General features: G+C 42.0%; 1 protein-coding gene across 3 annotated transcripts; it reads left to right on the top strand.

Annotated features, from left to right (window-relative positions):
• The first annotated feature begins 4,905 nt into the window (after positions 1 to 4,905).
• Positions 4,906 to 24,453, top strand: RRAGD (Ras related GTP binding D). 3 transcript variants are annotated; one of them, XR_014786620.1, is made up of 8 exons: positions 4,906 to 5,312; positions 12,192 to 12,487; positions 14,621 to 14,820; positions 15,551 to 15,665; positions 16,789 to 16,931; positions 17,323 to 17,603; positions 19,468 to 19,616; positions 23,703 to 24,453. XR_014786620.1 is itself a non-coding variant. In XM_084827084.1 (7 exons), the coding sequence occupies exons 1-7, from the start codon at positions 5,108 to 5,110 to the stop codon at positions 23,852 to 23,854; spliced, it is 1,260 nt and encodes a 419-aa protein (XP_084683210.1). In that variant the 5' UTR covers positions 4,906 to 5,107; the 3' UTR covers positions 23,855 to 24,453. The 3 variants fall into 3 exon arrangements, 2 of the variants coding, with proteins under 2 accessions (XP_084683210.1, XP_084683211.1); XM_084827084.1 differs by lacking the exon at positions 17,323 to 17,603; XM_084827085.1 differs by lacking the exons at positions 4,906 to 5,312; positions 17,323 to 17,603 and adding an exon at positions 9,144 to 9,404.
• The last annotated feature ends 2,870 nt before the right edge of the window (positions 24,454 to 27,323 follow it).

Raw genomic sequence — 27,323 nt, 5'->3', positions numbered from 1 at the left:
GACTCAGTATTGGGACAATGCTGACAAAGATCAGCTTATCCAGTGTGTTTAGCCTCCACATGTATAATTATGCATCATAGGGTATACATTCTAGGTATTTGGAGCTCTGAAAACTTAAAAAAAAATAAGTTCAGACCCTTATATATTTATGAACACAACACATGTTGTGTATGGCCCTATCCTATGCATGTTTACTCAAAAGTAAAACCCCCTGTGTTATTGGGCCTTACTCACAGGTAAGTATGTTTAGCATTGCAAGGTGGACCAAAAAGAAGTTCATCCAAATAAATAAGGCTATCCCTGATGTAAAGAAAAACAAACCAATCTGTATATCACAATTTATTAAACCATGTAAATATAGTACTAATAAAGGCACATTGAAGTTCAAAGTACTGCATTTTTTAAAATTATGATATAAAGAAATGTGTGTTCTCATCAATTACTGCTTTATTTTGGTGAACTCTTCTTTTTGGTATCTTGTGAGTTGCCTTTCTCTTCTCTGCTTATTTGTCATAGGATTGCAGCCATAATTGTATATGGATATAGTAAAGCAGTGACACTGAAGTGTCTAAAATCATCAAATAATGCAGTCCTATATGTGTCTACTCAGAAGTAAGTGAGTTCCACTGAGTTCAATAGGACTCACTTCTAGTGAAGTGCATATAGGATTCTGCCAAAGGCTGAAATCTCTCACACATACTTTGTTGTTGTTGTTCAGTCGTTAAGTCATGTCCGACTCTTCGTGACCCCATGGATCATAGCACGCCAGGCCTTCCTGTCCTCCGCTCACTCCCGGACTGTGCTCAAGTTCATATTCATTGCATCGGTGATACTATCTAGCCATCTCATCCTCTGCCGTCCCCTTCTCCTTTTGCCTTCAATCTTTCCCAGCATCAGGGTCTTTTCCAGGGAGTTTTCTCTTCGCATTAGGTGGACAAAATACTTCAGCTTCAGTTTCAGTATCTATCCTTTCAATGAGCAGTCAGGGTTGATTTCCTTTAGGATAGACTGATTTGACCTCCTTGCAGTCCAGGGGACTCGTAAGAGTCTTCTCCAGCACCACAGTTCGAAAGCATCGATTCTTCGGCACTCAGCCTTCCTTATAGTCCACTTCTCACAGCCATATGTTGCTGCTGGGAAAACCATAGCTTTGATTAGACGGACCTTTGTCGGCAAGGTGATGTCTCTGCTTCTTACTATGCTGTCTAGGTTTGCCATAGCTTTCCTCCCCAGGAGCAAGCGTCTTCTAATTTCATGGCTACAGTCACCGTCTGCACTGATCGTGGAGCCCAAGAAAATAAAATCTGTCACTGCTTCCATTTCTTCCCCTTCTATATGCCAGGAAGTGATGGGGCCAGATGCCATGATCTTCGTTTTTTTAATGTTGAGTTTCAAACTAGCTTTTGCACTCTCCTCTTTCACCCTCAACAAGAGGCTCTTGAGATCCTCTTCGCTTTCTGCCATTCGGGTGGTATTGTCCGCGTATCTGAGGTTGTTGATAATTCTCCCGGCAATCTTAATTCCAACCTGTGATTCATCCAACCCAGCGTTTCTCATATTGTACTCTGCATATAAGTTAAATAAGCAGGGCGACAAGATGCAGCCTTGTCGTACTCCTTTCCCAATTTTGAACCAATAGATTGTTCCATGTCCAGTTCTTACTGTTGCTTCTTGAGCCTCGTACAGGTTTCTCAGGAGACAGGTAAGGTGGTCTGGTACTCCCATCTCTTTCAGAATTTGCCACAGTTTGTTGTGATCCATACCATCAAAGGCTTTAGCGTAGTCAATGAAGCAGAAATAGAAGTTTTTCTGGAATTCTCTTGCTTTCTCCATGATCCAGCGAAAGTTGGCGATTTGATCTCTAGTTCCTCTGCCTCTTCGAAACCCAGCTTGTACTTCCAGTAGTTCTCGGTTCACATACTGCTGAAGCCTAGCTTGTAAGATTTTGAGCATCACCTTGCTGGCATGTGAAATGAGCGCAATTGTACGGTAGTTTGAACACTCTTTGGCATTGCCCTTCTTTGGAATTGGAATGTAAACTGACCTTTTCCATTCTTGTGGCTACTGTTGAGTGTTCCAAATTTGTTGGCATATTGAGTGCAGCACTTTAACAGCATCATCTTTTAGGATTTTAAATAGCTCAGCTGGAAGACTGTCATCTCCTCTAGCTTTGTTGTTAGTAATGCTTCCTAAGGCCCACTTGACTTCACTCTCGAGGATGTCCGGCTCAAGTTCAGTGACCGCACTATCATGGCTATCAGGGACATTCAGATCTTTCCTGTATAGTTCTTCTGTGTATTCTTGCCACCTCTTCTTAATCTCATCTGCTTCTGATAGGTCCCTGCCTTCTTTGTCCTTTATCATGCCCGTCTTTGCACAAAATATTCCCTTGATATCTCCGATTTTCTTGAAAAGATCTCTAGTCTTTCCCATTCTATTGTTTTTTCGATTTCTTTGCATTGTTCATTTAAGAAGGCCTTCTTATCTCTCCTTGCTATTCTCTGGAACTCTGCATTCAGTTGGATATATCTTCCCCTTTTTCCCTTGCTTTTCGCTTCCCTTCTTTCCTCAGCTACTTGTAAAGCCTCATTACACAGCCACTTTGCTTTCTTGCATTTCTTTTTCTTTGGGATGGATTTAGTTGCTGCCCCCTGAACAATGTTACGGACCTCCATCCATAGTTCCTTAGGCACTCTGTCAGGTCTAATCCCTTAAATCTATTCATCACCTCCACTGTATATTCATAAGGGATATGATTTAGGTCATACCTGAATGGTTTACTGGTTTTCCTTACGTTCTTCAATTTAAGGCGAAATTTTGCAACGAGAAGCTCGTGATCTGAGCCACAGTCATCTCCAGGTCTTGTTTTTACTGACTGTATAGAGCTTCTCCATCTTTGGCGGCAAAGGACATAATCAATCTGATTTTGATATTGACCATCTGGTGATGTCCATGTGTAGAGTCGCCTCTTGTGCTGTTGGTAAAGAGTGTTTGCTATTATCAGCGTGTTCTCTTGGCAAAACTCTATGAGCCTTTGTCCTGCTTCATTTTGTACACCAAGGCCATGCTTGCCTGTTTTCCCAGTTATTTCTTGATTTCCTACTTTGGCATTCCAATCCTCTATGATGAAAAGGACATCTTTTTTTGGTGTTAGTTCTAGAAGGTGTTATAGGTCGTCATAGAACCGATCAACCTCAGCTTCTTCGGCATCAGTGGTTGGAGCATAGACTTGAATTACTGTGATGTTGAATGGTTTGCCTTGGATTCGTACTGAGATCATTCTGTCGTTTTTGAGATTGTACCCCAGTACTGCTTTCCCCACCCTTTTATTGACTATGAGTGCTACTCCATTTCTTCTAAGGGATTCCTGCCCACAGTAGTAGATATAATGGTCACCTGAATTAAATTAGCCCATGCTTGTCCATTTCAGTTTGCTGATTCCCAAGATGTCAATGTTCAATCTTGCCATCTCCTGTTTGACCACCTCCATCTTACCTTGATTCATTGATCTTACATTCCAGGTTCCTAAACAATATTGTTCTTTACAGCATCGGACTTTGTTTTCACCACCAGACACATCCACAGCTGAGTGTCCTTTCGGCTTTGGCCCAGCCGCTTCACTCTTTCTGGCGCTACTTGGAAATACCCTCTGCTCTTCCCCAGTAGTATATTGGACACCTTCCGACCTGAGGGGCTCATCTTCCGGCGTCATCTCTTTTAGCCTTGTGATACGTTCCATGAGGTTTTCTTGGCAAGAATACTGGAGTGGGTTGCCATTTCCTTCTCCAGTGGACCACATTTTGTCAGAACTCTCCACTATGACCTGTCCATCTTGGGTGGCCCTGCACAGCATAGCTTATGGCTTCACTGAGTTACGCAAGCCCCTTCGCCACAACAAGGCAGTGATCCATGAAGGGGTACACATACTTACCTGGGAATAAGTCTCATTGAATGCAGTGGAAGCTTACTTGAGTAGACATGTGCAGGATTGCACTGTCAGCTTGAAGGTGTTTACGAGGAATTACTGATCAGCATTATCTTTACTGACTCTCCCCCCCCCTTTATTACATTCTGTAGTGGTATTAAAACACCTGTGCCCTTCATAGGATGACCATATGCAATAAAGGCACTTTGAGTGTCATTCTCTAAGCATGCTTTCTCAGAGGTAAGTCTTGCTGACTTCAGTGGGACTTACTCCCTGGTAAGAGTGTAAAACAGGTGCTGCTGGATCACAGATCACTTCACCCTGATGTGTTTGTGAGATAATCGTTATCCAATGGTAAGTGATATGGCATCTTCACAAGCGAGAGGGAGACTTGCATCTTTAGTATTGTTTAGAATAAGGAATTTCTGTGCGTGTGCGTTCCAGTGCTTCAGCAGCAGGAAAAGCCAAGTATGCCAAAATCTCTAATTCTACCCACAAGTTAAAGTTGGGGGAGGGGGGAGAGGGAGGGAGGGGGAATGCTTTTGATATTCTTGTTCCTATTGTTGCAAGGTTTAATTGTTTTAAAATGGGTTTACACCGCCTTGATGGCTTTTTAGAAATAAGGCGGCATATAAATGTTAATAAAGTTGCCAGAGCCCTTTCCTTTGTTGAATCTCGTAGGCTTTGAGCACATACGGAGTGCTTTCCCATGACCATTTGTTAGCCACGGTCACCACACCACACACACACCCATTTGGGGCAGGGCGGGAGGGAGAGGACATTTCGAGGCATATTCGAAACCCAGCAGCCTTCCTTTTACAAATCAAGCGCGGATCCCTCCTTGCATGTAAATCGCGCAAAAAATAAAAATGCGCGCGTGCGTCAGGCCCCTCCCTACCGTGGCAGAGTTCTCGCTTCTCGGCGCATACTAGTCTGTTACTCCGTGAGCGAGGGTGTAGCGTGTGTGTGTCAGGTGACTTGGGTCACGCAGTTTCTCTCCTCTGGGAGGGACTGTGGGGCCTTGGCTGACTTTCCTTTGACAACTACGACGACGAGGAGGAGGAGGAGGAGGGGGCGGAAAAAGAAGGGAGAGAAAGGAAAAGGCAGCAATTTCGGCCAAAGCCCCGGGGAGGCAAAAAGCCTCTGTGTTTGTGCGAAGAGCGAAGCCGGGGCGGGAGCAGGATGAGCCAGGTGCCTGGGAAGCTGAAAGAGCAGGAAGAGGGCGAGGGAGAGGAGGAGGAGGAAGACGGTGATGAAGAGGAGGAGGAAGACGACGAGGAGGAGGAGGAGGAGGAGGAGGAAGATGAGATCGTTGGATTAGGAGTTTATGGGGACGGGGCGGAATCCTTCTCGGATGGCGACCCAGAGAACGGCGGGGACGGGGCGTGTAAGTAGCCGTTGCTTCCCCGGAGAGAAAGGAAGGGACAGCCCTGCGGCTGCGCTGCCAGGCCCATTGTTTTGGGGCGGAGTGAGCGGGCGAGAGGGGCGAAGAGGGGAGGAGAGAAGAAACGCGGGCTGCCCGCGGGGAGCGACGTTCAGGGCAAACGGGGGGGGGGGCGCAGACCTCAGGACCAGGCTGGGGGGAGTTGTGGGGTGGGAGGAGGGGGTTCGGCAATGGGACAGCGGTGGTGGGGGGCAGTGTTGCCGGGGTATCCCTTTGCTGCCTCAAAATGCTTGGCTTCTTGTTCAGACGCTGGGGTGGGGGTGTGGGTGCTGCCCCCGTAATCCTTCCTTGCCCCCCTTCCCTTTCCCTCAGGCAGCAGCGACCGGAGGCATGTCAGCTGCCTGAGGGGAAGAACAAGATGGTGCGTAGCCCCCCGCCGCCGCCGCCGCCGCCGCCTCCATTCCATTCGCAGAACCCGACTGGGCTGGTGGCTGAACGTCCCTTCAGCGCACTTGGGGGCAACAGGTTGGCTTCGGGGGCTGCCAAGCAGGGCACGTGACACACCCAGCCCCCTGTGCTGCAACACCGGGCTGCCCTTCCCCACCTCCCAGCGCCTGAGGCAGCCGCCTATCTCTGCCTAATGGCGACCCCCTCCCTGGGCCGTTTACCCCTAACAGTATCAAGTGGGGTCGGTTTCCCCCTTTCTCTGCTCCGTCCTCTGACAAGACCAACTCGACCCTTAGCCCTTTTCACTGTGCTGCCTTAGAAATGCTTCCTGTGATCCAGATAGGCCGCCTCCTTTTCCCTTGCTCCGTGGAGCAAACGGCCTCCTGCTTCTTAGGGATGGGGCCAGCCTTACCGTTGGGCAGCGTGAGGTGGCTGCCTTAGGCAATAGGGAGTGTGGGGTGGGCAGTGGCGATATGTTGGAGGGCAGAGCTGAGGGCATCAGGTTAGGTTAGGGGGTGCTGTCTCATGGCTGGTGTTGACTATTGAGCTGCCAGTCTAGTAAGCTGCTGTGCATGGAATGGGGGGGGGGGTGCATCTTGCCCTTCACCCCAGGCAGCAAAATCCCTTTGGCCAGTCTTGCTTATGGAAGCTTTTAATAATTGTCAGTGTACAAGAATTCCCACAAGTTGGTAATACTGGTGGGTGAGGAAGATTTTTGGAGATGCATAGAGCTTTGTGGGCAGGGAAGGCTGGGCTTTGAGATGGGCAGAGAGTTGAGTGAGCCTCCTGTAGGATGGAAATCAAAAGTTGGGGATGTGGATAGAAACAAACAGAGGAACATCGCGGCGAAGAGAACTTTGGGGGGATAGAGAGGGGAACTTTGAGGTGGGCTGGGGTTTGGGAGTCAGTGGAGAATTCATAGTGGAATGGGGTTAGTGGTGTGTGTGAGGTGAAAGACCTTGAGGCCATGGGTGGCCTTTATTGTGGGAACGCAGTGATGCTAGAAATTAGATGGGTTGGAAAAGAGGTGAGCGTTCCAAGGGTTTGGCTACAAATGTTTTGGAGCCCATCAGACTGAAAGAAAGAAGTGTGATGAAATTAGTTAAGGAGGTGGGGTTCATGCTGGAAGTTACAGTGGTCTACAGGAGGGTCCAACACTTTCTGGGCTATACTCCTACAGATGTGTAGTATCTTTTGATGGGGACCTGATTTTGGACTGGAATCTGTTGAAAAGGAATAACTTTCTTGTAGATGGTTTTCATTATTATAATTTATATAGGACTTTAGAGAGAACACACTTTACATACATTATGAAGATAATTCTTACAACAGCCCTGGAAGGTAGGTCAGTATTGCAGATGGAACATTGGGGCTGGGTGGCTGAGATTTGCCTATATTTATCTATAGCTATGGACAGTGATGTGGGCAGAATATTTTCCAGAGATTGTTTTTTCTATGGAAGATTTCACATTTCATAAGTTCATGAATAAAAATGAAGGGATGCCAATTTCAAATACAATATTAGGCAAGCTTGGCAGTTTCAAAGTTGTAATTCATGTTTTTAAGGTGATTATCCCTAGCAAGTATGTGAGAGAATATGTATATGTCATTGAAACACATATATGTTTCAGTGGGAAATGGGACTAATAAGCAGTGACAGAGAAATTGAAGGTGCCGCAACAACTTTAGTGGAAGAGAGTTGAACTCTGTTGAAATAGATGAGTGGTTGTCATTTGTCAGCATATCATGCACAATTCTTTAGGTTGCTAAAATCAATTAGTGTCAACAGTTTTCAGTACCTTTGGTTTGTTTCTTAAATTTAAGCATTGTAGGGGAAGTACATATTATTGTCTTTAAATTTTTAAATGGATACAAACAAGAGCAGTAAAATGGTTTCTTCGAGGGTTGTTTCTCTGGGGAGAGACAAACCAGAGGTCTGGGTTTGGACCCAATGCTAAACAACTCAAGGATGGAATGTCCCTGGGTTGTTTAGCCACTGCTGTTGCCTCATTCATGATAAACCACAATTTTAAAAAAATTGTCATGACACGCAAACTTGGTCAATATCAGGGTGTAAGTCCCAGAAAATAACAAGTACTCATAGAACGCCTCTAAACATGTGTAGCCTTTCCATTGTACTGAATGACCACATCCAGATCATACACATCTGCATATTAGGGCGAAAGGGGCTTTTAGATCAGAAAGTATATCTTGAAGTTAGAAATGACTCCTAGCATCAAAAGGAAATGAAGCACTTGACTGGAATTTATGGTGAAGTGAAGAATAAATAGCTGACTCTGGGTAAGGTCAGATCTAGCTTTGTAGAGTCATGTGGATCTCAGTTTTTTGTGCTTTGAGGAGACAGTGACTGAGGATTTGGGGAGGGGAATAATTAGACATTTAATGTCCATTGTAGCTGGGTTTTGTGGGGAAAAACAGGAACAGAAGAACAGGGAGAAAAGGGGAGGGGGGAGGGGAGGAAGTATTCACGTGACAGACAATGGGGTATGGTTAGTAGAGCAGAACCCTGCCAGCATGGGTGGGTGGGTGGTAGAAACAACAGATCAGTGGCCACTCAATTTATTGTATGGATGCTTTAGAAGTGACTGTATTATAGTGTCAAGTAGGGAGGAAATAGATCTAGATGAGCTATGGGACTTGGACAAATGTTAATGAGGAATTAAAGCACACACAAAAAAAATAATTATGCACACTGAGGGGGGAAATGGCTACCAGGTAGCAGGTGGCTACCAGGAAGAGGGCCTTTTCTGCTGTGGCACCCCAGCTGTGGAACGAGCTCCCTAAAGAGGCTTGCCTGGCACCTATGTTCTACTCCTTCAGGTGCCAGGTGAAGACCTTTTTATTCTCCCAGTAATTTGGCATTTTCGCTTCCTAGTCTTTGCAGTTTGGTGTTTTAAATCTGTATTTTACATCTCTGCATTGCTGCTAGGTTTTATTCTGATTGTGCTGTTACAACCACTGATTATGGTTTTAAGCTTTCATATTTTATATTGTTTTATGCTGCGCTTTGTGGTTTTAATTTTTGTGAACTGCCCAGGAAGCTTCGGCTATTGGGCGATATAAAAACAAACAAACAAACAAACAAATATAAATAGGTTAGAGATGGAGGTTCAGACTTTGTTTTCAAAGGGAAAAAAGAAAAGCCTAAGTAAATGTCTTGGGGTTTTCAGCAATATCTGGAGAGAAATATTTCATAAAAAGACTTCCTATTTTTGTTGTGATGCGGGTATTCAGTGTGCATACAAAGAGAATAAATTTTAATTATATGACTTCAGTGTTCTAAGGAAGCAAGAAAGCCTGATTACAAGTCCATAACAGGCAACAGCCATAGAAGGCTATGTGTTCAGATCTTCTTTGCAGCTGTGAATGTCAGTCCCCATATCCGCAGGCTCTGCTCCAGAGTCTGTCTGTATTTTTGATGAAATCCTGTGCATTGATGTGATGGTATAGGAAACATGTTTTATGTGTGTTTTTATAAGGAGAAAATCCTTTTTTCCAGTGGAACAACAAAATTACATTTTATGTTAGAAGAAGAGCGAGTCTTCCACTCTCCTTTTTGCTTTCTGCAGAACACCAGCTACTTTCCTTTTGGACTACATTATCTTCTGTCTTACAGAGCAGGAGAAGGTAGAAAAACAGATTACTTCAAACTTTAGAATTTCTTGAGTGAGCATTAAATAATGTATACATCAAAGTGAATTCTCTGACTTTAATCCATAAAAAACATTTCTGGCATTTATTACAAAGAGACTATATTCTGTTAAGTTTGTATTGTTGATAGGCAATGGATTTATAAGCAAAAGGGGCTTTTCAGATGACAATGCTTTGAGGAGTACTTATTTTAATAAGTGTTCTTTTTTCCTTCAAAGAAAAGGGAACGTGACAAATATTACTTCCAATGCCCAGGCCTCAGAAATGAATATACTTCTCCAAAATGGATACACTTCTCTATCAGATCTCGTCTCCCATAATTCACTTAGCATATGTGTCATCTCATGTTTCACAGCTCCTTTTCTCAACTGATTTGAATGTACCAAAATAGCCCATGGCACTGTTCTTTCTGGGCTATACTCCTACAGACTGCAGGTGGTGGTGGAGGAGAGGGATGTGTATTTGAATGCTGCAGCCTATACTATAAAGCAGGGTTGTACAACCTTTTTAGTCCCAAGGGCTGGATTGGGTGGCACTAGGGGGCCACACATGCATGCGTGTATGCATACACAGACACGTACAGGCACACAAAGACAGACAGACAAGCCTGGCTAGTGCTAGCAAGGGAAACCCTTCTCTTATCAATTGGATAAGGGAAGCAAGAGAAACCCCAGACTTTCATAGCTAGCACTAGCAAGGGAACCCCTTATCTTGGATCTCTAATGAGAGATCAGAGTTAAGAGAAGGGATTCCCTTGCTAGTTCTAGCTGTTGGAAAGCCTGGGGTCTCATGCCAGTGGTAGCAAGGGAATCCCTTCCTTACCTCCAAAATCTGATGAGATATCGGAGATAAGGGATTCCCTTGATGCCACTAGCACAGGAAACGTCAAGCAGTGCTGCTGCAATTTTTTTATGACAGCAACAGATGCAGAGGGGGCTAGTGGGCTGCACTTTTTGCACCCCTGCTATAAAGGAATCTCTGTATTATGAACCAAGCCTTCTCTCAAACACTTTAACTGAATACACAGGGGGAGAAAGCATGCAAGCACAGTGCTTCCTTCTACTTCTCGGTTTAAGCTGTAGTTTGGGGATTAGAAATGTTACATGTGAAATGCTTTCAAGGACATGTGTGTAGAATCAGGGTAAATTCTAAGTGGCAAATAAGCAGCGAGCATGGAATTACCCATAGCTGTATGAAAACATGTCTCCATTTTCTGTGGTTTATGTACATGTTGATTAGCAAAGGCAGTATACTTCAAAACAATTTAAAAAAATGACAGTTGCTGTTAAATAAAATGATGAGGCAGAATGGGTTATAAATTATAGTTTAATGTTTCATCTACAAGACCATGGATTGGATTCAAATTGGCTGGTCTGTGAAGAGGAGCGCTTCTTCCATTCATGGAAGGCACTGGGATCCAGTGGAAGCTCCCCACTGGAGGAAGTGGGTGAAGCAGATTACTTGTTTTTTGTGACTAGCCACGCCTCCCATGGCAGCTATTTTGTGGTGGTGCCCGTGGCAGTTTCTCAAATTACCAAATGTGCCCATGCCCCAAAAAGCTTGCCTACCCTAGGTTGGACTGGGACCAGGGAGACCCGGGTTCAAATCCCCACTCAGCCTGAAGCCCACTGGATGACCTTCGGCCTGTGACACACCTTCAGCCTAACCTACCTCACAGGATTGTTGTGAGGATAAAATAGGGGCAGACCATGTATGCTGCCGGTGGGATACAAATAAAATAAACAATTGATTCCATGGTCAATTATATCTAACCGCATCTAAATTTGTGCATATTGCCAAATGTATTGTTATTTGTTTTGAAGATTTTTATACCACCCTACCTCAAAAATCCTCAGTGCAGGTGTCTTTTTGAGCAATTGAAGGAACTGTAAACTTACAGTTTAGTAAACAAAAGACTACTAGTCATTGTTTGAAGAAAAGGCCCTCTTCAGTATTTTCATCAATACCTATTAGAATAACCAACCAGAAGCAAAATAGCCTCAAAAATAAAAACAGCCTCATTGCTTTAAAGTTTTCACTCACCTAATTAGCTAAAACTTTAATTGACTGATCCCATGATTAAAACTTGCAACCATATAAGATAACATTAAAATATATAAATAATATGGAACTCTAATTAGCACATTCATCTGCATTGATTTCAGTATTAGTGGCTTGTTCTTTGAGATGCATGAGTTGTCTTTGGAACCAGCTAGCAAAATAGCTGAAGGAAAAATATAGAGATCAATTAATCATGGGGGGAGCAATCCTATGGCTGCTAGTCAGCGGCTGGACAGCCATAAGATATGTGGTTTTCTGGGAACTGACCTCGGAGCCTGTGCTCTGGGGTTCTGGGGAGAGGAAGGCAGAAATGCCGGTATGACACATCCTATGTGTCGTCTGGCAGCCTCCTCCCCCGCTCTGCCTTCCCACAGCTAGACAGCTGAAATTGGCTGTCCAGCCACAAATGTAGGGCAGGAGAAGTGCGGCGGGAACGATCCCCTCTGTGCTTCTCCTGCCCTGCATTGGATAGGCGGTTGCCTGTCCTCATAGGATTGCGCCCTAAATCAATCAATTAAAGCTGTTCTTCTTGGCATTGGAAAGGAAGAAATCCTAAGGTTACAAAGAACAGTTATGTAAGGAGTAAAATCAATTAAAATCGAGGGCATTAGTTCTAAATGAATGTTAGGATATGAATGAAAAATAAACACAAACATTTTTTGTGTGGGCTAATTATACACTGCAAAAAAATTTTTTATTCAGTTATAGATTTCAACGATCCCTTTAGTACTGAAGCCAAGCCAAGAATCCTGCTAATGGGACTAAGAAGAAGCGGGAAATCTTCCATTCAGAAAGTTGTTTTTCATAAAATGTCACCAAATGAAACCCTTTTCTTGGAGAGCACCAACAAGATCTGCAGAGAAGATGTTTCTAACAGCTCATTTGTTAACTTTCAAATATGGGACTTTCCTGGGCAAATTGACTTCTTTGACCCTACCTTTGACTATGAGATGATTTTCCGAGGAACTGGAGCACTGATATTTGTTATTGATTCCCAGGTAAGGAAAAGGTCAGGAAGGTCCACACCCAACACCCTGTACATGCACACATGAACACCACCTGACAGTAGACAAGTAGAACAGGTGATGAAAAGAAAAGCTACATACAGTGTGATTAACCTTTTCTTTAGTACAGGCAGGATCCAGAGAACTACAACAAGCAGGATTTCCCTTCTGTAATAGGATTTTCCTATGTCCTCCTTCCCACTGCAGCTCCTTGCACCCCTCCAAATGCTGCTCCTGAGGGTTGTGGGATTTTCTGGAATAGTGTGAAGTGTAGTGTAGGGACTGCAGCTCAGGGGATGGTAGAAACTGGAGAATTTCCCACCCACCCCACATGTGTGAGTGGAACAACTTTCAGCCCTTAGAAGGGGCTCTCTGGATCCTGCCTTATGTTTTCATCTAGACTGATTTAATGTAAATATTATTCTGTGCTAGCATTTATTTTCCCTTTTGTATAGATCCCATCATGGCAATAGGCATTGTAAGCTTTCTGAACTAAATTGTCTAAAACAATCATACCAATAAAATATTTTAAAGAATAAAAACTTATCAAAACTAAGTTGGAGGCTTCCTTTTAATTTTAATGAGCAAGATAGTGAGTGTTCCCTTCCAGTTCGTACGTGATATAGTTAAAGTTATATCCAGTGGTGTAAAACTCTCTGGAACTGGTGTACAGGAAAATTAAAAACATTTCTGGAAAGCTCTTGTCTTTTCACCTGCTCTTCGTTAAATGTGGATGGTAGACCAGAATTGTCAGGCTAATGTGCTGAGCGTACACATTTCCTGACAGTTGCAAAAGCAGTGGTGGTAAAGGTGTTCCATTAATTAGATTATACTTCTATTACGCCAATTATATTACTCCAAGGAGTTCAGGATAGTATATAACAGCCCTCCCCTTTATCCACATAATAAGCTTGTGGGATTAGTTAGACTAGCCCTCCCCAACCTGGCACCCTCCAGATGTTTTGGACTTCAACCCCTCAGTCCCAGCCAGCATGGCCAATGGTCAGGACTGGTGAGAGTTGTAGTCCTAAACATCTGGAGGGCACCAGGTTTGGGAAGGCTGGGTTAGCCTGAGACATAGTGACATGCTCAAGATCACCCAGTGAGTTTCATATATTAATGTGATTTGGAACCTGGGTCTCCCCAATCTTGGTCTAACACACTAATGAGTACTACCCTGCACTGGCTGTGTTCTGAGGTAGGAGAAGAGTTCAACTTTAAAAAAGAAAATGGAGCTGATCTACATCAACAGAATTGTGTATGTAGATGGGCATAGCTTCAGCCTGTATATGGGGTATTATCACATACTGGAATAGTTAATGAACCACAAGTAAAAGCTGCTCCACACAATTTTGTTGATTTTATAACTCAATAGCTGTTGAAGAATTATGGAAAATATCCATAATGGGGGAAAAACCACCCATCAGTTGACACTACCAGAAGCATAGCAAAAGAGTTACATTTCTTAATATGAACTATATGCAGAAGGAATAATTGATGTAGTGAGCAGGCAACCTGTATTTGCAGCTGCTTTTAATAAGAGAAAATGAAAAACAGGCAGGAAAAGCAAGTTTCAATATGTAGGACTGAATATGCTGGAGAGATTTAATGCTTGATAACTTGCTGAAGTGTTCCTTATGTTACGATTTTTGTTTATGAAGGTTTATTTGTATAAAAACGTAGTATAACAACACAAGAGCCATGTTGGATCAGAGCATAGGCCTTCTCCAGCTTTCTGTTCCCACAGTGACCAATCAAGATGCCTGAGGAAAGTCCACAAGTAGGACATGAGTGTCATAACAACCTCCCACTTGTGTTCTCTGGTATCCTGAGGCGTGCTGCCTCTGATACTGAAGATAATACCTAGCCATCATGACTAGTAGCCATTGATAGTCTTATTTTCCAAGAATTTATCTAATTCCCTTTTAAAGCCATCCAATTTGGTGACCATCACTACATCCCATGGGAGTAAATTGTATAGTTTAACTATGTGCTGTATGAAGAAGTGCTTCTTTTTATCTGTCCTTTTATCACAAACGTATTGTGATAAAATTAAAAATACTTCAATTTCTAATTATTGTTAGTTTTCAAAAGCAAAGTATTTATCCGATTTATTTTTGTTTGTAGGATGACTATATGGAAGCATTGGCTAGGCTGCATCTAACTGTGACAAGAGCATATAAAGTTAATCCGGACATAAATTTTGAAATATTTATTCACAAAGTAGACGGATTGTCTGATGATCACAAGATTGAAACACAAAGAGACATTCACCAGAGGACAAATGATGACCTTGCAGATGCTGGGCTAGAAAAAATCCACTTGAGGTGAGAGGAGCACAATGATTGATAAACGCCACTGAGGGAAGAGCTACAAGGCTCCTAATGCCAAACTTATTCAAAGTCTTAGGAAACAAAAGCTGGTGGCAGTGGTACACCATGTCCCCAAATGGCTGCTGCCCAGTCAAGTTTAAAGCTGCTGCCCAGTGTTAAAAGGGTATATTCTCTTTTGGCATGGGAAAGCTAAAAGTGCTTGATTATATATTATCTTGTGAACTGCAGGCCTTAAAAGTTGCTGTACATTAATCACACCAGCTCTCTTGACATGCATGACTTGGGGGAAACCATGATGAGAATATAATTTTGCCATTTACTGCAGCAATATGCCACACACCAAAGTAGTTAAACAGTAGAGTATGGCACTTGAATTGGCCTCACATGATAATGAATACTGTTTATTGGGGGGCGGGGGGAATCAGAGGATGCTACAAACTGGAATGAATATGTGTCTTGTTATTGCTACACCCCCCCCCTTGTTACAAATAAAATCCCTGAAAATCCTAAGATAAATGTTATTTAATACTTACATGCTCTTATGCTATTCATTCAGTTTCTACTTTGCTTCCTGGCAATATCGTCAACATCGCTTACAAAACAGAAAGCATAACACAAAATACAACTTTATGCCATTTTGTCATAGTTTCTTATTTCTTTTAACAAACCTTCCATAACTGTTGATTTCAAAGGAATACATTGATGATACTGTTTCCTTTCCCAGCTTTTATTTAACCAGTATATACGACCATTCTATATTTGAAGCATTTAGCAAAGTGGTACAGAAATTGATCCCGCACCTCCCATCACTGGAGAACCTACTTAACATCTTTATATCGGTAAATAATTTGGATATGTATGCACTTCATACAGTTGTATATCTTATTGCAAAAGAAGGCTGTTTTTAATTTCATTTTTCAAAAACATTGTTACCATTAGGGATTCACTGTTACATGCTAAGGGATTCCGGGTGAAAAAAAACAAGAAGATCTGTTTAATCTTACGAATGTATTTTTGCAAACACATACATGTTTGTAAATAATAATTCATTAAAGTTTAGAACTTAATTTCACAATACCCTGGTGAGAATATAATTTTGCTATTTATTGCCTGGTCATGCCATGTGGCAAAGTGGTTAAATAGTATAGGTTTCTGTGATGCTTTGGGCACAATCCTAAGGCCCCTGGGAGGACATCCAAGGTGCCATGGAATTTTGCAGATTTCCTTCTCTTCCCGTGGAGAGAGAGGTCCACCCTTGGAAGCCTCCTCCATGTATAACAGTTGCTTTTTCACCACTGGATCTCCTGTGGAGAGGACAAAAAGGGGGCATTCTGGGGGCAGTTCAGGGGATGCTCTGGATCTGCAGGACTCAAAGCTTTCCTCTTCTCCTGACATGTCCTCAGAATCCAGGGAGAGGGGAGGGAGGATTTTGCCTGCCCTGGAGCTGGTGTAGTTTATTCCCCTCCCATTACTCTTAATGAGAAGGGAAAGTTCCCTCTCCTAGAAAAAGCTGGGAAAAGCTGATAAAAATGAACTAATTCTCCCTACCCTACCCCCCTTGGATGGCCATACCTGATAAATGTATGGGGTTGTATTCAATGGTGGCTTTGTGCAAGTGGGAAACAATTATGTTCAGGCAAGGCAACTAAGTTTTGCCATCCCATCTCCTCTCCCAACCCTTAGGAGCAGCTTCGTGGGAGGGTACGGTGGGCTGCAGTGGGTAGGGTGGATCAGTTAAAATTGGATGACCCACCCCACCCCCCCAGAAATAGTTTCACCAGCACAAAGCCATCATTAGATATTATCCATGGTTTAAATATTTGGGCTACAATGCAACAGAGATGCAGAATTTTAAATAGATTGAATTATGGCTTTGAGGCATGCGAAAAGAAAGTATCATATTTATTATCTAAAGATTGAGTTCCCTTTAATGAAATCTATATGCTCCCTGTTTCCTTGTAGAATTCTGGAATTGAGAAAGCCTTTCTCTTTGATGTAGTCAGTAAAATTTATATTGCAACTGACAGTACCCCAGTGGACATGCAAACTTATGAGCTCAGCTGTGATATGATAGATGTTGTCATTGACATTTCCTGCATCTATGGGTAAGTAAAGTGTGCTTGCTTGCTTGCTTGCTTTATTTATTTATTTCCTTTCTATACTGGCCAATAGCCAAAGCTCTCTGGGCAAGTTCACAAAAATTAAAACCAAAAAACGCAGGATAAAACAATATTAAATATAAAAGCATTAAAACCACAATATAACAATACAACTAGAATAAAACCTAGCAGCAATGCAAAGTTTTAAAATACAGATTTAAACCACCAAAGCTAGAAGACTAGGAAGCTAAAATGCTAAAATTCTTGCTATTGTGTGTGTTTGTAGACAATCTGTAAGGCTTAAAATTACATGAGAATTAAACCAATGTTCAAAGAAAAACTCTCTAATCTTTGCATATACTATAATGTGCTTCTAACCTTGCTGTTCTCACTACAGGAAAGAAACAATAGAGAGTAACTCACTGAAAATATCAGTGACAATCATGCAATCGCATTGTGTGTGCAGAGTCATCAGAGCAACATGTGTATGGATCAGAGTGATCATAAGAACAGCCATGCTGGATCAGACCAAGGGTCCATCTAGTCCAGTATTCTGTTCACACAGTGGCCAACCAGTTGCCCATGGGAAACCCACAAGCAGGACAGGAGTGCAACAGCAATCTCCTGCCCATGTTCCCCAGCATATTGCCCCTGATCCTGGAATCCTGAAGCTTTGAAGTGAGCTGATTGAATAGAATGGGTGGGGTGAGGGAAAGAGGGAGGAGTGTTTAACACAGGGTTGGGTGGGTTTCAGTCTGTGCGATCTACTTTGTTTTTGAGCTAGAACCCTGAGATTTATCAACTGGAGCCAGTCACAATTAGCTGTTTGCACTTTGTAAGCAATAAACCCTATTGCAAATACAAGATACTACAGAACCATGATTCTAATACCAGTCCCTAAAAATGCATCAGGAGATCTGCACAAAGACCAGATCAGAATAATGTTTTGCAAATTGTCAGAGTGGAGTCAACTGACAGTGCATTCTTATTCTAAGATAAGGGACAAAAGAGGGGATAGGTGAAAACAGAGCTTAAAAATTAGTAAAAGCTGCTAATTATTTTTACTTTAAAATCTCTCTCTATGCCTTGCTGATTGATTCACAGGTGGAGAGAAGCAAAGCGTATTGCTGATGATGGGATGTATCCAACATCCTTCCGCCAGCAGAACAAATGCCGTTGGAAAATTGAATTCCCCCTCCCCTATGCAACCCTCCACACACATCCCATATCTTATCCAGGTGGTTGGGAGGACCATCTGGATGAGATCTGTAGCAGGTCTGGATTGTATGGAGGATTTAACCCAGTGCTAGAAAAGTCAAGGAGCAATGCCACCCTCTTAAAAGCAGGAACCCCATATCCCTGCCTGCCCATACCACCTCCTGCACAGTCTTCACTCCTCAGTAACTTTGAAAACATCCCTTGGATTGTGTTAAGCCTTAAGGAAAAGGGACAGGAGTGCAGGGCATTGGGGAGCCAACCCTATCCACTTCAAATCAGCTGTCAGTCAGGACTGTTCTGACCGCTTCTACTATAATACATATCAAATAGTTAAGTGCATTATGCAGTTATTGTAAAAGACTGGAGTGCAGTTTCCAATCTGCAGGCCAATGTATAGCCCACTGAATACAACCCTTAGTTCAGTTTTAGCCAGCTGGTTTGGCAAATACTACATGAGCAAATCCACAGTAAGAGAGAAAGCCACAGTGAACATATGCCTTGATGTGGTTTTGCCTCTGGTTTAGTTATCAGAGAGTGAAGCCTTGCACCATGGGATAGACAGAAAGATATTCCTAGCTATGCCTGTAAGCCCACATGGGATGCTATAAACTCCTGCTGCCTATGTCATTAGGTTGGCCTAGTGGGAACTGCTAAATAGGGCTGCAGACAGTCTCCATGTTTGTTACTGGTCTATAAAATGTGTAGCAGCCTTCTCCAACCTAATGCCCTCCATAGGAATGCTGGCAGTTGTCGTCCAACACATCTGGAGGGTACCAGGTTGGGGAAGGCTGACCTACAACATAGCTCTGCCCTCTTCTCAGCATGCACCTTTGACATCTTAACAGCACTCAAAGCAAGTGGTGTCTACAGCTGACATAGGTAGAGTCTGAGAAGAGAAACTGCAAATAACTCCTTTGGCCTGTAAGTGTTGGACCTCATAGGACTCAGTCTGAGTAACTGAGTGGACCCTTCTGCCACTGCCTTTATAAATTTCTGGTGGATATTTCATTTGTATTGCCTTCTGGTTGACTGGAAGTTAATGTGACTAAAAGCAGGAAGAGTGGTGTGCTTCAGGAGCATTGTATAAATGACCTATACTGTGTTTGCAGAATCAGCGTAAAGCCCTACCTTGGCTGTGTCTATTTCTGCTTTTCTACAATAAAGACTGTAGATTTATTTTTAGGCATGCTAGAGGCACCAACTCTGAAATGTAGTTTATTTTCAAATAGTCTTGAAAATAGGAATAAAGCTTTCAACAATGGAAGAGATAAATACAGTGATAATTTTTTTCCACTCCCTTTCCCCATCCTAAACTACTGTTCAGGCTCAAAGAAGATGGCGCAGGAACCCCATATGACAAAGAATCAACAGCAATAATAAAACTGAACAACACAACTGTCCTTTATTTAAAGGAGGTGACTAAGTTCCTTGCGCTTGTTTGCTTTGTCAGAGAAGAAAGCTTTGCGAGAAAAGGTATTTCACTTCATGTAGTTTCAGCATTTTGAAGGTCTAAAAATGTTTCACAGTCTTTGTAGGTCTTCGTAATGCAATGTATACAAGCAGACACTTTAAAAACTGTTATAAACAATGTTGTGGGCCATGAAGATGTTCTAGCTGGTGAATGGGTTTGGTACAAAGTTGCTGGAGCCATTTATCTAGTTTATTATATTTATATGTGGCCACTCCTTCAAGGAGTTCAGGGTGGCATATATGGTTATTTCCACCTTCTTTTAACAGCCCTGTGAGGTTAAGTTGAGATAGAATGACTAGCCAAAGGTGAGCTTCGTAGAGCAGAGATTGAAAACTGTGTACTATAGTCCAGCCTCAAGGGGTTCCCCAGGACTGGGGCTTCCCTAAGTTTTTCTTCTCTCTAAATCTGGGCTAAGAACCCCCTCCCTTTCTCATAATACTCATTTCTCTGCATTCTACTCTCGCGCATTGCTTGTTGAGCACCTATGTGCCCCCAGGTACCTTTCGTGGTGCCTGCCAAGGTGCCCTAACCCTCCTACTTTTTAAATTAAAAAAATAATTTAATGTATTAATCTTCCTACTAGCAGCTGGGATTGCTGTGGAAAAGATACCTGAAAACTGTGGGATGAAATGAGTTGTTTAGTGTGTTGGGGCACAATTTCACAAGAAGTCTTTGTATAGTTTATTATTCTAAATTCAGTTCTCCTAGCCTCTCTGCATCTCTCTCTGCATTGTTTGTGCTTTACTTTGACCCTTCAGTTATATCACTATAGCATTGGTGTCCTTCCTAAAACAGGGTCAACAGACAAACCCTGTGTTTTGTATTTTGATACAGAAGAAAACATTTTAATCTTGTGCTTCTCCTGTTTGCCTTACAATAAGCATTCAGCTGTTTGAGCACTTTCTCTTTTGACCTTTGAGATGTTTCCTACAGTGTTAATTGTTCTTAAATAGTCAGCCAAATAAGCAGTAGTAGCATTCAACACCTAGAAATTTGGACATGGAGCACTCAACTAAGCATTTTAAAGAGATAACATAACATCAAAGACTATACAAAAGTTTGATGTTCAGTATGTTTTTTTATCCATTATCAGAGTAAACAATTATGACAATTTGAGTAATAGTTCCAAAATAGTTTCAATTTGAATAGTTCCAAAAATACTCACAGCATACTTCTAAATAGGCTGTAGATATGACTGTGTGTGGTTTCCACTTGAGTGAGTATATATGTCTGTGTTTGTTTGTTTAAAACATTTTTATCTTGATCTTGAAGCTGAAAAAGACTCCCAGTATTAAAGTATTAAAGACAGCTCTCTAATATATAATCTAAAAGACATGACACAAAAGGAAAAGGGATTGAGAGCAAGGACCTATGTTCTTAGGGAAACTTACTGCCTTACTTTTTTATGATTCAGTTTCCAGAAAATCTTCAGTAGCAAAAATGAATAGTATAATTTGGCTCTTGAAGATAACATTAAGTTTTACAAGTAAAGAAAAAAGTTAAAATACTGGTGAATGTAGATATTTATCAGATGTTAGAAGTATAGAAACTTTATATATCACGTGTACATCTGATATTTAAATACGTAAATTTGAAAATGTATAATATGTTGCAAATGCTGTGGGGAATGTATGCATGCAGTACATCTTAACAGTATGTGACCTCAATCTGTATGCAGTTGTCACTTAACTTAAAATAACAACTTTTATCAATCTTGACTGATCTTCAGTATCCTGTAGCTGCAATATCACATGTCTGAATTTAAGGAAGGAGAAGGGGGGAAATTCCTGGAAAAATTAAGGACTAACACCACAGATTTAAACGCATTTAAAATATGTATCATTGCCACTTTAATTTCCCTAACACTATAGGATCTGTGGTGAGAGAGCTTATGGCATTAACCTTGAGTGAGGTCACAGGCTCAGTGCTTAAATCCAAATGCTGTAATGGATCATTATAAAACAATTTCTATATCTTGGTAAATTATCTGTTAAGTTCTGTAGTCATTTACAGCTTTTACTGTATTAGTGTGTGAGAGAGAAATCCAGTTTTAGCCCTTTTATTTCAACTTACAGGTGAATATAACCATGTAAATGTATCTTTACAGACACGTGTGTAAATAAGTATGTGCTGTTAATATTTTATAAAACTATTAAAATATATGAGCTCTGATCTGATGGGCTTAAGAAGCTTTATTCTGTATTATCTCCCACTAAATACCCCTTCTTGGTCTCTGTCAAGTTGCTTGTTTACATCTGGTTTGAGAGGTGAGCAAAGCTGCAAGTTTGTAATACAGATAGGCATTGAGGCTGGTTTTTCTTTGGAGCAGGCTTGTAAATAGCCACTCACCTGGATATCTGCAGCCAGGAGTGAGTACAGGGATTTTTGCTACTTGGAAAGATCTGATTCTTCCTGCCCTTGCTGTACATGCCTGACTTCAAAACAAAAGCTGATAATTGCTGCCCTCCTGATGCTTCAAGGAGGTTGCCCATTTTCCTTTTGGTGGGTTTCCCACCCCACAAGCCTCTCTAATCAAAAGCTTCTTCAGAACATCATTTGAGAGGCTTTATGTTTCTAAAAAAATTGACTGAGGGGTGGGGAAGCTGTCTTCCTGGCTGACGCAAGAACCAGCACTCTGCCCACCTACATCTGAGAAGAGGGGAAGAAGTTACTCCATAATTGACACCGTGGGCAGTATCCATTGCTGCTGCTGCCCCTGCACTGTTTGTGTTACGCCAGCTAGCACTTGCTATACCAACCCCAGAAATGAGCTGAAATTGGAACAGGTCAGCGGAGCTCCCTTCTGCTAGCTTTGCTGACCTGTTCCATTGCAGAAATGAGCATTTTGACTTGTTTTGGGGTTCATGAAGTGCTAGCTTCTCGTTGCGCCAGTGGTGGGTCCTGCTGGCATACAGGCAGCAGTGGATACTACTCAAGGCGACCAGTTAGCACTATGCAAATCCAATCTCTGCTCTAAACTAGAACAGGTTCCTTCTAGCCAGATGCAGTATGTGTGTGAGATATGTAGTGAGTGCACAGGGGACCTGTCAGTGAAACGAAGCATATCTGTCTGCACCCTAAGAAACACCAAGTACAGAAATGTTTTTAAATTAGAACAGCTGGTGTGTCCCGTCCCCCCCCCCCCCGGCGTGCGTGCTTTCAGGCCACTGATGTGCCATAAATGGTTAACATGGGTTTGTGTTGGCAGGCTGTTTTGTCAATATGCTCAAGGGCTAGTATCAGTTGTGTACTTGTTTGAAAGGCTGCTTGGAAGCGTACTTGAACAGACATGGTGTATGGATAATAACAATAAACAAGTTTACACTTGGCTGCATATAATGTAAAGCTGGAACTGAAAGAACCATGCAGCTAGTTCAGTGTGCCCCTTCATGCAACATGGCAAGTTACTTTTGAAACCACAGGGACTTTCAAAAGCAAAACATGATTTTGCATGGGGATGCCTCCTCTTTTCGTTTCCTGCCAAAAATCCTACTGGGCATGCCTAAAGTAGCTCTTTGGATCCCACCCATGATTTGTTTGCTTTCTCCCCACAAGGAGATTATTTTCATATAAGAAACCTGTCATGGGTGAAGCAGCCCTCACTATGGACAGCATGCATTCTCTGAAGCCTAAACCCAAGGTAGGGGTTGGAGTTTTTCCTATGTAAGCAGTGAATGTACTTGCCTGGCTTTGTCAATATGTGGCATGTGAAACTGCAAAAGGAAATCCACCAAAAAAAGAAACCATGATAGTTGTTTAGCTAGCCCAGTTATATTTTTAAATGTGTACAGAAGGGGCTTATTTTTTAACTTTTCAGGGCATGGGCCAAGCTTTGCTTTGTAGTTATATAGCACATAGACCTTTTAGGCTCCCAACTCTGGATGGACCCTTTAATTTCACAAAATGAACATATCAAATTAGCTTCATATTAAATTAGATTGCATTCCCCCAGAATTCATCAATTATAGCCACATCAGCTAAGTGTGTCATTTAAGCCAATATAATATTAAAAGAGTTTGTTTATAATTACATTATGTGTATGAAGATTTGAGTATGGAAAGGCACTTTGTTTTTGTTTTTTCCTTTAGGATTAATAGACTACAACTTTCACTGTTTCCGTAAGGCCATCCATGAGGTGTTTGAAGTGAGAATGAAAGTAGTGAAGGCACGGAAGAATCAGAACCAAATGCAAAAGACCAAGAGGGCCACCCCTAATGGCACACCTAGAATGCCACTGTAGCTGAACTGCTTACACCACTGTTAACATGTAAGGCCTCTTATTTCATGTAATGGTGTCATCATGTTCCATACCCAGAAGATGAATGGAGCTACTGTAATGTTGACATGGATTCCAAAACACTGTATATCTTGTTTGGTTGTTCATATTAAGTAATATCTATGACAGAACTGTTTTGCACTCTTGTCATGTTTCATGATGGAAATGAACTTTTGATAAACCAAGTTGTCTTTTATTTAAAATGCCACTTTTTTACGTGTGGTCTTGAGTAGAAAATGTACCACAGTTTCTACATGCTGCAAACAAATGAGTAAATCAAGAAAATATGGTAAGATGACTTTTTACAAACTTGTGAATTCAATATTCATGCCAGATTATATATAATATTCCAGCTTGTAAATTGAAGTTTTATTTTGAAGTACAATAGCAATAAAAATATTTCCTGGGAGTCTTTATTGGTACATTAAAAGTTTTGTAAACACAGACATTTGGACTAAATACTTCCCAAATGTCTCCATAAATCCTGGTGAGCCCTCTTTGTTCTTTATATGATGATTACCTCCACAGAAAAGTATCTTTCTATAAAGAGACATATTTTGTAATGGTTGCGTGTGTGTTTGGTGGTTTTTAAATAACATATATAAATGCTTGAGAAATGATACAGTGAAAGATGTGCATTTGGTGAAAACAAATAAGGACCTGCTGTAGTTATGTTTGGAAGGGACAGGGGACAGAGACAAAGGACACTGTTCATAACCCTTTACCCTTGAAGTCTACCTCCATTTCCCTGATGGATGACTGCACTGGGAAACGAACCCCAATCTCTATGGAACCAGAAGCCAAAGGGCATTGTGTTTACTGCTGCCAGTCCTGTAAGACTACTTGGTCCAGGAGATCATGGGGGATATAGTGGTTTTAGTGACATCAGAGCTCTGCCAGCTGGCTTCAGGGAGCTATCTGGTAGAAGGACACAGCTACTGCTGCTGAGAGATCAGCGTGGAACAGCCTTGCTCTAGGGAGGCAGGCACAGGTAAATCAGGGTGAGAAGAAGTGGACAGCATTGATTTGAAACAGGGTGTAACTTCTCAAATCATTGATGCAAACCATTGACTTGCAAGAATATGTAGGTTCCATGAACAATTTATTCTTGGAAAGAAGTCCTGGTGCATGTGCTTTTATAACAAGTCAGTTCCCAAAGACAGCTGAGGTGACTGCCAGGCTTCATTTGAATAAACCAGAACTTTATAATCTTAAGAGAGCATCTGAAGACATATTTAAATTTATTAAAATGATAGTGCAGTAACTTGGTATAACTCTACTCCCCTTTTTACCAGCATTACATTATTTTTGTTAATTTTAATAAAACTTACCTTATCCAATTTGCCTGTTTGAAAGGCATTACATAAAACTCCTTGTCTTTACTCTCACCCCCGAAAATTGGGCATTCGTGTTCACTTGTTTAAGTACAGCATCTTGCTTCCATTTAGGTAGAACTGCTAATTAAAATAATTTGGCAAGATTAAGCTTAATGGAAACCACTTGATCCCTCCTTTTGTAGTGAAGGTTCTGTACATCCAAGAGGTTACTTTTTAAGTCTGTGAACTTGAGCACGCTCCGGGAGAGAGTGGAGGACAGGAAGGCCTGGCGTGCTATGGTCCATGGAGTCACGAAGAGTCGGACATGACTTAACGACTGAACAACAACAACCAGTGTGTTATACTATTCTTATTTGTGTGAAGGAGGTAGCTGGTGCTAGTTAATCCTTCAGAGAGTGGTTTCACAAGTGATAGTCAAAATAGTATTCCAATTTCCCTGTTCCTAGACCAGAAAGATCTACATCGATCAACATGAACATTCACAGCATGATCCTATGCATCTCTAGTCCCATTGAGTTCATGGGACTTCCTCCCAGATAAATAGGTATAGGACTTCAACTTAAAAATAGGCCTCTCCCACTGTTATATTAACCTTTGGAAGTGATGCATTGGAGACTCAGCAGTGTTCATGGTACCATTCTTAATACCTTAACTTTAGAGATGATTTCAGAGGGGAACACGAAGTGTTTGAATCAGAGGCACAGAATCTCTCTCAGTCTGAGGACCATATTCCATTTCAGAGAAGCTTTTGGGGGCCATATTCCAGTGGTGGATGGGACTGAAGGCAAAGGGGGATGGGGCCAATGGCAAAGGGGATAGGACCAATATACCAGCATATTTTAGCCTCTACTGTCAGTAACTAAGCCTTAGGGGAGGCATTTCCACCTTTCACAATGGGGAAAAACCTGCACAAAAGGTGGCAAACCACCAAACGACCAGTGGTTAGGGAAAGGGGGTGGGGTTAGAGGAATGAGCCATGGCCATGGCCATCTGGGGAACCTTGGAGGGTTGGATTTGGTCCCTGGGCCTGACCTGTACCCCATGTTCTTAAATTTAAAATAGCTCATTAGAGCTTGTAATCCCTGCCCCAAACTGTATGCCTCCCTTGATCCTAATTTTTGACTGTCTAGCTCATTTCAGTAACAAAGGCCTAAAAATATATGTTTTCCTTCAGTGTCCATGCATATACAGATTTTATATTCATGCATAAATAGAAACAATATCCTTGCAAGTATTCTTTTGAGCTTGGAATTATCTCTGGATTACACCATCTCACTCTGTAGCATGAGCAGCTATCTGCCCTCAGTCCTCTGGCAAGCAGGATTAGCACCACTACAGATTTTGAGCAAGTAAGAAATAGCAGGAATCCCTTCTGAGCAGCAGGAGAGACTTTTGCTATTTCTTACCTTCTCCATAACTGCATAAACAAGAGATGCCCCTGCATTTCCCATACTCTCTGTGCATGCCACAGAATATGGGGTAAGCAATTGGTGGCAAATACAAATAACAGTTAGTAGTCCAAGTCAACGTTTGTAGACCCCTGTGTATGAACAGAGCAGACCTTAAGCCTAGTATTCAATTTTCCCAGCAGCATAATAGCCACTGCAGTGCTGCTCACTCCTTCCCCCAGTTCCAGGTAACAGAAGATGCTCCTCCCCTCCCCAGGCCAGGGTTAACTGGACTATAGCACTGGCTGCTCTTGTAGCTCAGGGCTACTTATGTTACTTAGAAGCACAAGAAGGAATACACTGCAGCACCTATGCTGCCAGGAGAATGCAAGTATTGAGTCTAAGACTGGTGAAAAGACTGAGATTGGCCCTGTAACAAGGTGTCAATGTGGATGATGGGAATTAATTTCTGTTGGATTTTTTAAAAACTATTGTAAGTTGCTCTGAGTGCTGCAGACGAACGCAGGATATAAAGGTTTATAAAGTTATGTATGGTGTAGAAGAAGGGGATAGAGAAAAGTTATTCTCTCTCATACTAGAATCCAGTGTCATCCAATGAAGCTAAATGGTGGGAGATTCATGACAGAGAAAAGAAAGTATTTCTTTATGTAGCTTGTATGCATACATACACCCACACACGTTACTGAA

This window comes from Heloderma suspectum, chromosome 1 (assembly GCF_057233095.1).
Source record: "Heloderma suspectum isolate Gila_16-S chromosome 1, 16-S_ref, whole genome shotgun sequence".
Classification (NCBI taxonomy): Eukaryota; Metazoa; Chordata; class Lepidosauria; order Squamata; family Helodermatidae; genus Heloderma; species Heloderma suspectum.
The sequence above is the reverse complement of the archived record's forward strand: the minus strand, read 5'-3'. Positions and strand labels throughout refer to the sequence as shown.